This window comes from Chrysochloris asiatica, unplaced genomic scaffold (assembly GCF_000296735.1).
Source record: "Chrysochloris asiatica unplaced genomic scaffold, ChrAsi1.0 scaffold00169, whole genome shotgun sequence".
Taxonomy (NCBI): Eukaryota; Metazoa; Chordata; class Mammalia; order Afrosoricida; family Chrysochloridae; genus Chrysochloris; species Chrysochloris asiatica.
Window position 1 is genome coordinate 6,177,875 of NW_006408687.1, and position 10,759 is coordinate 6,188,633.

At 43.6% G+C, this 10,759-nt stretch overlaps 1 protein-coding gene across 1 annotated transcript in view; it reads left to right on the forward strand.

Moving 5' to 3' along the window:
- Positions 1 to 10,759, forward strand: part of SHROOM3 (shroom family member 3) — a 585,172-nt gene that overhangs the window by 261,196 nt on the left and 313,217 nt on the right. The window contains exon 2 of the mRNA XM_006871583.1: positions 1,223 to 1,377. Within this exon, the coding sequence (XP_006871645.1) occupies positions 1,223 to 1,377 (155 nt within the window). The remainder of the gene's footprint in view (positions 1 to 1,222; positions 1,378 to 10,759) is intronic.

Genomic DNA, 10,759 nt, shown 5'->3' on the forward strand with positions numbered 1-10,759 from the left:
TGTGTGTGTGGTTAAGTGCCACATAGTCGGTTTGGACCCATAGTGACCCTGGATGGGGTTTCTGAGGAGCAGCTGGTAGGTTTGAACTGTTGATCTTGTGGTTCCATGTCCAGCTACAGCACCATACCATATATGCACATGTTGTTTTTGTTGTTAAGTGTTGTGGAGTCGGTTCCGACTCATACAGACCCTGGATGGGGTTTCTGAGGAGCAGCTGGTGAGCTTGCACCACTGACCATGTGGTTCAAACCGACCTTCCAGTCTAGTGCTTTATCCTACAGAGCCATACCATACGTAATTTTAATAGAATAATAAAAAGTAGACAAATTTACAAATTTCATTCTAAGAATTTGATCTATTAAGAGCTATTGAAGGTTTTTGAACATACGGATAATTCCTTGGTTACTGAAAAAGATAAATTATGGATGAGTTTGTATTGTTTATTTTTTTCTTCTTCTCTTTCATCTTTAATGACATTCCACAAGTATCCATTGGCATATGGCACTAGATTGATTATTATTTTGCTTTTTTGCTTCCGCAGAACTAATCCTCAAACAAACTACCTCAATTAGTTGTTTATTAAGCTTATTGTCTGCTTTCCCTTCTCTACCTCCTCAGTGTGAGAGCTACAGACATTTTTTTCTGTTTTCTCCACTGATGTATCTCAAGCACCTGGAACAATTTCTGGCACAAAACTCAAACCAAATGCAACCCACTGCCGTCGAGTGGATTCCGATTTCTGGAGAGACAGAGCAGAACTGCTCCACAGTTTGTGAGGCCTTAAATCTTTTGGTTGCAGACAGCCTCATTTTCTCCCATTCTGGCACAAAGCCATGTTAAATAATGTTGACTGGATTACAATTCTAGTCCCAAAACTGAGAAGAACTCAACTGCTAAAGGAATAAAATAGTCGCTTTACACGCACTTTTGGAGTTGAAATACAACCCCAGTGTCGTGTCCCTGGTGCCTTTGAATGTTAGCTGAGTTCCTTCCTTCATTCAACTAATTGTAAGGAGCACCCTCTCGCACAGGTTCTAGAGGGTGCGGAAAGCAAGTAGCAATCCCTGTCTTCCGGCTACTTACAGTCTGGTTGGATGTGAGTGGGGCGTGGTCTTAACCTGTCTGTCTGGCTTTGCAAGAGACTAGGCAGCCCTCGGGGCAGCCCTGGGGCCCCCAGGCCCAACCAAAACTCAGTCTTTGCTCTTTCTTCTTCTCCGAGCAGATTGAAGAAGGGGGCAAAGCAGACTCTGTGCGCTCCAAACTGCAGGCTGGCGACGAGGTTGTGCACATCAATGAGGTCGCGCTGAGCAGCTCGAGAAGGGAGGCTGTTTCCCTGGTGAAAGGATCCTACAAGACCCTCAGGCTGGTGGTACGAAGGTAGGATAGGCTGACACCATCCTGTCCCTCCTACCACTTCACCTCCACTTGCTCCTTGCCCTGACTACACTTTCAGGAAAAGCGTCCTGGTGGCCAGGTGCTTTTAAAATCTCTGTGCATGGATTGGTAAACCTTCTCCTCTCTTTTTTCTTTCCCACCTAATGGGATGTGAGGAGGAAGTGGGGTGAAAACAAGGAATGTTCCATTTCAGACACTGTTGCTTGTCTTTTGAAACACTGACTTTCTCAACAGCTATCTGCCTGGTAGGATTATAACTCACGTTATACTTTCCCCAAATGTGGTCAGAGCTCTACTAAACTTCGTCTCATTGTGGGACTAGAGAAAGCAGTTGGTTTGGAAGTTCAGGTGGCATTCCACTAGCTTCAGCCACACCACAACTTGTATCCAAACAGAGCATTCCCCCTTTTGTCTACTGTACTGCTTTTTGATAGCAATGGTGGATGGTTTCTCTGTTGAAAAGACTTGAGTTGTAATTGACTTTACTGTCTTAAAAGAACCGTCATACTCCCAGGATCAAAATTTTGTGGAGTTATTGTTAATATTATTATTTTGGAGTCCTGGTGTGACGCTGTGGGTTAATGTGCCAGACTGCAATGCTGTTTGAACTGCAAGGTTGGCAGTTTAAGCTCACCAGCTGTTCCTCGGAAACCCTACACAGGGTCACAATGAGTGGGAATTGATTCCACAGCACTTAACAACAACAAATTACAAACAAGGATGTGGCATTTTAGGAAACACACTGGACTGCTAACTGCAAGGTTGGTACTAAAAACCCACCAGCTGCTCCTTGGAAACCCTGTAGAGGGTAGCTATGAATCAGAACTAACTCAATGGCACTTAACAACAACAACAACACCATTACAAACCAGGAGTCCTGGTGTGGTGCTATAGGATAAGCACTAGACTTCTAATGGAAAGATAGGTGGTTCAAACACACCAGCTGCTCCTCGGAATGGGAATTGACTCAATGGCACATAACGACATCATTATGAACCTGGAGTCCTGGTGTGGCACTGTAGAATAAGCACTGGACTGCTAACATTAAGGTGGATGGTTCAAACTCACCAGCTGCTCCTCAGAAACCCTATATAGGGCCCCTATGAGTTGAAACCTCCTTCACGGCACTTAACAATAGTAACAATTACAAACCACGGTGTTTGTCCTGTGGTTGCACGTTTGATCTGCACAAACACCCTGTGAAATGGGTACAATGATCCCCAGTTTGAGTTAAGTAACTTACTGAAGGTATCAGAGCTGATAAATTAAAGAGCCAGAATAGTCTAGATGGGCCTAGGCCTACTTCATCATGGTGTTTGATACAATGTTACCTTCCCCTTCTAAACCTTTGGTTAACACTACTATACTAACTAGGTTTAGGCAGCTAAGTGTTCCAATATTTGAGAATGTTGAAGTTGGCTGGGATTTTGTTGTTGTTAAGTACCATTGAGTCGCGTTCCGACCCATAGTGACCCTGTACAGGGTTTCCAGAGAGCAGCTGGTGAGCTTGAACCACTTACCTTGCAGTTCAAACGACTATGCAGTCTGATGCATTAGCCCACAGCGCCACACCAGGATTCCTGGCTAGGACTTTGTTGTTGTTAAGTTCCATTGAGTTGGTTCTGGCCCATAGCGACCCTATATAGGGTTTCCAAGGAGCTTGAACCACCAACCTTTCAGTTCAAACGGCTTTGCAGTCTGGCGCATTAACCCACAGTGCCATACCAAGCTGGGACTTTAGAAGTCTCTGGCAGTGTAGTGGTTATGAATCAGGCTGCAAACCGCAAGGCCAGCAGTTTGAAACTACCAGCTGTTCCGTGGGAGAAAGATGAAGCTTTCTGCTCCCGTAAAGATTTACAGCCTCAGAAACCCTGTACAGGGTCGCTATGAGTCGGAACCGACTCCATGGCACATAACAACAACAACAAGTTTGTGAAAAGCAAGCAGGCCTTCTCATCCCACCAAAGACAGTCTTCTCTGGGACCATTCTCTTCTGCTTCATTCATTCCTCATTCCTCAAATGCTTACAAAGTTACTCTTTGCTCAGTTGAGCAGCAGATCCTGAAAACAGAAAAAAATGTAGTTATGGGAAAAAAAATACATATATATAGTTATGGGTCCAATGGTTTGGACTTGTCTGCTAATCCAAAGGTTGGTAGTTCAAACCCGCCTAGCCACACAGCAGAAATAAAGTCTGGCAATCAGCTTTCAGAAGATTACAGGCCAGATAACCCCGTGGAGCAGTTCTACTTTGCAACACATGGGGTCGCCATGAATCCGATTCCATGGCAACTTGTTTGTTCTTTGGAGTTGGGTATAACCCACCCACCATGTTTCTATGTTTTCAAGATTCTCCTCTCATTTTACTGGGTTGGGTCTAGGGTATCTTCTTGACCAGCTAACTAGAGGGTTACTTTTCTGTTAGCCAGTGATTCAGAGTAACTTGAAACCTAGGCTTTAGAATCACATGACCTAGCAGTATGAACTTGGATTCTATTTCCTCATGCTGAAGGGTTTGCTTACTTTGTTGTGGTAGTGGTGGTGGAAGTGGTGGTGTGCAGTGGAGTTGATTCTGACTCAGCAACCCTGTACAGGGTTTCCGAGGCCGTAAATCTTTGTTGTTGTTGTTGTTAAGTACCATGGAGTCAGTTCCGACTCATAGTGACCCTGCACAGGGTTTTTGAGGCTGTAAATCTTTATGGGAGCGGAATGCCTCATCTTTCTCCCGCGGAATGGCTGGTAGTTTTAAACTGTCAACCTTAAGGTTAGAGGGCCAATTCGTAACCACTACACTACAGGAGTAGAAAGCTTCATCTTTCTTCCATAGAACAGCTGGTAGTTTCAAATTGCTGACCTTGAAGTTAGCAGCCTGATTCGTAACCCCTATGCTACCAAAGCTTCTTCTTGTTGTTAAGTGCCGTCAAATCAATCCTGACTCATAGTGAGCTTATATCGATTTCCCAAGGAGTGGCTGGTGGGTTTGAACCACTGATCTTGTGGTTATTCTTATCGTTGTAGTTGTTGAGTGCCACTGAGTCAGTTCTGACTCATAACGACCCTGTATCGGGTTTCCAAGGAGCAGCTGGTGGGTTTGAACTGCCGACTTGTGGTTTGAAGTCCAGTGCTGATCCTACAGCACCATACTAGAAGCCCTTAGTCCAGTGCTTATCCTACAGTGCCAGGCCAGAACTCCTTACTTAAATGGGGATTGAAATAACTACTTTACAAGGTGACAGGAAAGATTAAATTATATTTTACATGGTGCCTCCTGGTAGCAATAGTTGCTTTTGCTGTTATTTATGTCATTATTGGCCAACTCTGCGCATAAGACAGGTTTGAATCAAGAAAGCAGTCATCTCAAACATGGCGACCCAATACTCAAACAAATGGGTATGAAAAATTTAGAACCATTAGACTGTTTCATGTTCCTAGAAGTGTTTTGAAAGCTTTGAACTTAACCTTGGCACTTGAATCCAAAGCCCAACTTTGTTGTTGTTGTTGTTGTTAAGTGCCATCGAGTCGGGTCCGACCCATAGCGACCCTGTACAGGGTTTCCGAGGGTGTAAATCTTTACGGGAGTAGAAAGCCTCATCTTTCTCCCGCGGAGCGGCTGGTAGTTTCGAACTGCTGACCTTAAGGTTCGCAGCCCGATTCGTAACCACTACGCTACCAAAGCCCAACTTTGGAGCATTGGAATTTATCTGTTTAATACTGACAGTAAAATCCAGATTCCTGATGAGTGTGACAGGACTCTGGTAATAGAATGAAGCCCAGACAGAGCTGTCCTGTTTCCTGCTATAAAGAACAGCCATGTTGACTTTAGATTCTGCCATCTGTATATTTGTTGTTGTTGTTAAGAGCCATCAAGGTGATTCTGACTCACAAGGTGGTCCCGACTCACAAGGACCCTGTATAGGGTTTCCAGGGAGCAGCTAGTGAGTTTGAACTGCCGACCTTGTGGTTCAAACTGACCTTGTGTTCTAGCATTTATACCACAACACCACACCAGGACTCCTATATATAGTGGTATGAAATTTTAATTACTTCTTCTGGCAGAACCTTTAGAGGAAGACAGTCCTGAGGCTAAAATCTGTCCTTGTGATTTGTAAATAGTGTGACCTTGGGCCTCTTAACCTCAATTTCCATTTGTAAAAGGAAATAATTCCAGCTTCAAAAAAAAGTGAGTTGTGAGGATTTAATGTGTACAGTACAAGTATATTCAAATAGAATTGAAATATTTGACCATTATTGATCTTAATCATGTTAGAGAGAGGCATTTGGTGATATGGAGGAGCATGCTGCCGCATTATCTAGAAAGCTTTCATTGCCTTGGGGGGAATGTACCATGGTTTAGTCTGGCCCCCAGTCTGACAGATCCAGAAATTGGCCATTAACAGTATCCCTGAGCTCCTGGATTTCTGGAATATTCATTAACATTATCCGAATTCAATAGAAGTTGAAGGATATAAACCAGAATGCTAATACATTAAGTTATTTTGAAAAACACCACTGTAAATAGAACAAGTACCCCAAGTAGAACATGAGTCAACCAGTATACTTTATATATCCTTACAGGAAAACTAAACAGGAAGTCTAATTATGATCAGGGGATGGCTTGGTGATCTTGGACTCAGAATGGAGAGAATGTATGTGCTGGCATCTACTCTGATCACGAAAGCTCATCTCCCCATGAGGGGTACATCTGTTAGGTGGCCCAAACACTCCCAGTGCATGTGAGTGAGAGCCCTTCCCCCACTGGACCATAGAGAATCACTCAGCTAAAGTTCTCCTCGAATTTCTCATTTCTTCTCTTGGGGTCCATACCAAATCCCCGTTCTGACTGACACATTCTTTCTTTAGAGATGCTAATGAAATCGATAAGGTTACTGAGGAGTTCTTGTACTCTCTGCTTCTGGTGTGGGAAACATTTTGTCTCTAAGATGCCTTTTGAATCTGTCTTATCTCATCTATTATGGTTTGATTTTCGTAGTTGAACTCTCAGAGTTTGAGGAGAAGGAGGCTGTTTTTACTTTTCATACATACTTAAGAATGGGGATTATGACCATGCCTCAGTAGACATGGATGGCCACTGCTCCCCTACCTTTCACAGATCTGAGGCGTTTTTTTGGCTCTGGTTTAATCTGGCTTTGCATTTAGTAGAGCTAGCTGTCTCTTTGAGTTGGAAATCACTGGACAGCAATGAGTCTGGTTGGGTTTGGTTGCTTTCCTGGGAAAGACTTCTACCGTGGCACTCATCATCATTCTGAGATTTCATTTTCTTCCACTTATTCATGGCAGAATAATGTCTGGTGATATTTATTAGTTTTCTTTTTTCCTAACTGACCTCTATGCTTTAAAAAAAAACATGGAGGCGGCTTACTGGAAACACTGATTGTGGTTCTGTTTTCTGAAAAATTCCTTGTATGATTAATATTTATCCGCAGCTCTGGCTGTGCCTGCATTTTGTTTTCTTATCTCTTAAAGCCAGTTTTGGATGGGTGAGGTCAACACTTAATGCAATTATAAAAATGTTAAGAATGCAGAGCAAGTTGTTAATTGCCATTGAAAGTCGATTCTGACTCTTAGTGACCCTGTATAGGGTTTCTGGGGCTTTAAATGTTTGCTGAAGCAGCTGGTGAGCTCGAAGTGCCGACCTTGTCATTCACTGTCCAGTGCTTATCTCATGGAGCCACTGCCCTCTAGCATAGGGCGTTGTTGTTGTTAAGTGATGTTGAGTCAGTTCCAACTCCTAGCGACCCTGCATAGGGTTTCTGAGGAGCAACTGGTGAGCTTAAACTGCCAAACTGTTGAACTGTTGGTTCAAACCGACTTTGCAGTCCAGTGCATTAACCTACAGCGCCACACCAGGACTCCGCCATAGGGTCTTACTCAGTGACCCAAAACAATGAAAAATAGAAACACCTTCTTAAAGTCTACAGCGACAAGAGAAATGCAGACTCTCAAGTGAATTGTGGGTCAAAAGCCTTAGATCTGTTACCCAGAAAGAAAGTAAGGTTTAGCTCTCTTGGGGAGTGGGGCAGGAGGCATAAAGGGGGGCTTGGATGCTGCAAGAATAGAGAAGGTGTTTGCTGCTCGGTACACAAATAGTGAGGGTCTACACTGCTGTGGCGCTGTGGGTTAATACGCCAGACTGCAAAGCCATTTGTAAGGTAGGTGGTTCAAGCTCACCAGCTGCTCCTCGGAAACCCTATACAGGGTCGCTATGGGTTGGAACCGACTTGACGGCACTTCACAACAACAACACTGTGGTGGTGGTGGCTGTGGACATTAGTGATTGATAAATGGACGCAAAATGTTGTAAGAAGAATTGGGCCAGACACCTCACAGAAGGAAAACAAACATCTCCCAGGGGAAGGAAAATTGTAAAAGGAAAACCTTTGTGGAATGCAAGGACAGCACAAAGAACATTAACTAAGGAAAGCAGACACAGTAAATCAGCACACCAAATCCTCCCCGAAACCAGTAAGTAGGCAGATATAGTAAAATCATGTGCCTTAGAATGAAGTGGCATTTATAATGGAAACTAATAAAGGTTAATTTAACCTTTTCAAGCTTAACATTTTTGTGAGTGGTATAGTCCCTGCATGGTGCCAACTGTTAACACTCACTGCTAACTAAAAGGTTCAAGGTTTGAGTCCATCCAGATATGCAGTCTAGTCAGTTCTGACTCAGAGCGACCCTGTATAGAGTTTCCGAGGAGCAGCTGGTGGGTTTGAACCATCAACCTTAAGATTCAAACTCACCTGGTGCTTATCCTACAACATCACACCAGGACTCTCCATCCACAGTTACCTTGAAAGAAAAGTCTGATGATCTATTTCGGAAAAATCAGCCACTGAAAAACCCTAATGATGTCCAGTTCTGTACTGAGGGACATGGGGTCGCCATATGTCTGATTAGCAGCAGAAGGAGGGGAATGTCACTTTGTATGGGGGAAAGGGAGATGGGAAAAAGCAGGGTCAAACAAGTGCAAAGCAACAAGTGTCTGCCAAAAATCCAGAGGCTATATGACTTGTAGTGGAGCCAGAGTGAGACTGTCCTGTGAGAGTCAGCCCTGGCCTGGAGGTAGAAACAAGGAGACTGCATCCCAAGATTTGCAGAGCCTTGCCCAAAGCTACATACTGATTGTCTCAATATAGATCTAGGTCTCAGAGAATGTGGCCTGAGGCCTCTTGGCATTTCAACCAGTAGACTTGAGTTCTCTAACCAGTGCCTCCAGCTTTCCGGACTATTTGTGATGCTTCCACAAACAAACAAAACAAGAAAAACTCAACAGGTGGATTTTTGATGCATCCAGGAAAAAAATTTTAAACCAAGAGGAGAGTTCCCTTTGACCTTAAACCACCTACATACAGTCAGAGGAAGTATAATCTGCTGGTGTGTTGTTAAGTGCAATCGAGTTGGGCCTGACTCATAGAGATACTGTATAGGGTTTCTGAGGAGCCACTGGTGGATTTGAACTCAAATTGGACAGCCTGAGTTTTTAGAGCTCAATATTTGACTTCTGCAGTTCTAGCAAGATCCACTTGAGGTTGGTGCAAACAGCACACACAGACAAAAAGCAGCAAGTAAGTAGCAAGTCAGATTTATTAAACTATGAATAGTACACTTCTCAGAAGAGAAGCGGGCAGCTTTTTCCTGTGTGAGAGAGAGCATTCATTGACCTGTTTTTTCTTCGTCTTCATAGGTCTTTTCCTGTGTGAGAGAGAGGATTCATTGACCTGTTTTTTCTTCGTCTTCATAGGGTTTTTAGCTTATCTCCCTCAGGTTTAATTCTGATTGGTGGCAGGGTCTAGGCAACACATATGCTTCATTTGCACCCTTTTTTGGTGGTCTGCTTTTGCTGCTGTTAGTGCTGTGAAGTAGGTTCCAACCCATGTTGACCCTGTATAGGGTTTCTAAGGAGCAGCTGGTGAGCTTGAACCTCCGACCTTGTGGTTCAGACCAACTTTGCAGTCCAGCGCATTAGGCCTAGTATTGTTCTTTTTCTCAGAATGTGTCTTGTGCTCAGTTTCCTGAATTGTTGAGTCAAATGCCAGGTGTTGAGGTGCTGTGAAGCTGGCCTGTTAGCTTCCTGCTCTGTCCCTAACGTGGTTTTCTCCAGCAGCCTCTGGAAAGGAAACTCTTTGTTACTTTAGCAGTTGTTTTCACCCTCTCAACAAAAATGGTAATGAAATGAAGTTCACCATAAGTTAGGGTGAATTAACCATCACACATATCTGAGGCTTAGCAGAATCATTTCTTTTTACAAATGGGTGAGATCACATTATTGGAATGGAATGAGCCGGCTGGCAGCGCAAACACTTGCTGCCTTGGAGTCAGATTCCTGTGACCCTTTTATATCTAGATTGAGTTGAGAGAGAGAACTAGGATTCGTAAATCAATGATCTTGAAAGAAGGATAATAAAGATCTTTAAAAGGATACAAAGGAGCCCTGGTGGCACTGTGGATTAGGCATCGGGGCTTCTAATCAGCAAGCTTGGTGGTCTAAACCCACCAGCTGCTCCTCAGGAGAAAGATGAGTCTGTCTGTTTCTTTAAAGATGTACAGTCTTAGAAACCCTATACAGGGTCACTATGAGATGGAATCGACTCAATAGTGGTGGGTATTAAAGGATGCAAAATTAACTGGTGTGGATAAGCACTAGACCACAAGGTTGGTTTGAACCTCAAAGTCGGCGGTTCAAACTCACTAGCTGCTCCTTGGAAACTTATACAGTGTTACTATGAGTCGAAACTTACTCAATGGCACATAACAAAAGTAACAATTATTAATAAAAAGAGCTTTGCAAATTAGTTCTTTTCCCAGGTTTTGGTGTCCACTTATAAAATAAAATAATTTCTTATACTGTCCCTCTCCTTGCAGCCTTCACACACTTTCACTATCCCTACCACCTGCCTGAAAGAGCTCTGGTAGAGTAGTGGTTATGAGTCGGGCTGCAGACCTCATGGTCAGCAGTTCAAAACAACTAGCAGTTCCACAGGAGAAAGATGAGGATTTCTGCTCTTGTGAAGATTTACAGTCTCAGAAACCCTATATTGCAGGGTTGCTATGAGTTGGAACAGGCCCCAGGACACACCACCACCACCATCTGCCTGAGGGAGCGCTGTGGCTCTGTAGGATAAGTACTGAATTGCCAACCATAAGGTCTGAAGTTTGAGCCCACCAGCCAATCAGCAGGAGAAAGATGAGGCTTTCTGCTCCCATAAAGATTTATAGTCTCGGAAGCCCTATACAGGGTCCCTATGAGTCTAAACAGACTCAATGGCACTTAACAGCAACAACCTGCTTATCTCTGTTTCCTGAAAACTCATCTTTATTTTTAAAACAATTTACTCTGGTG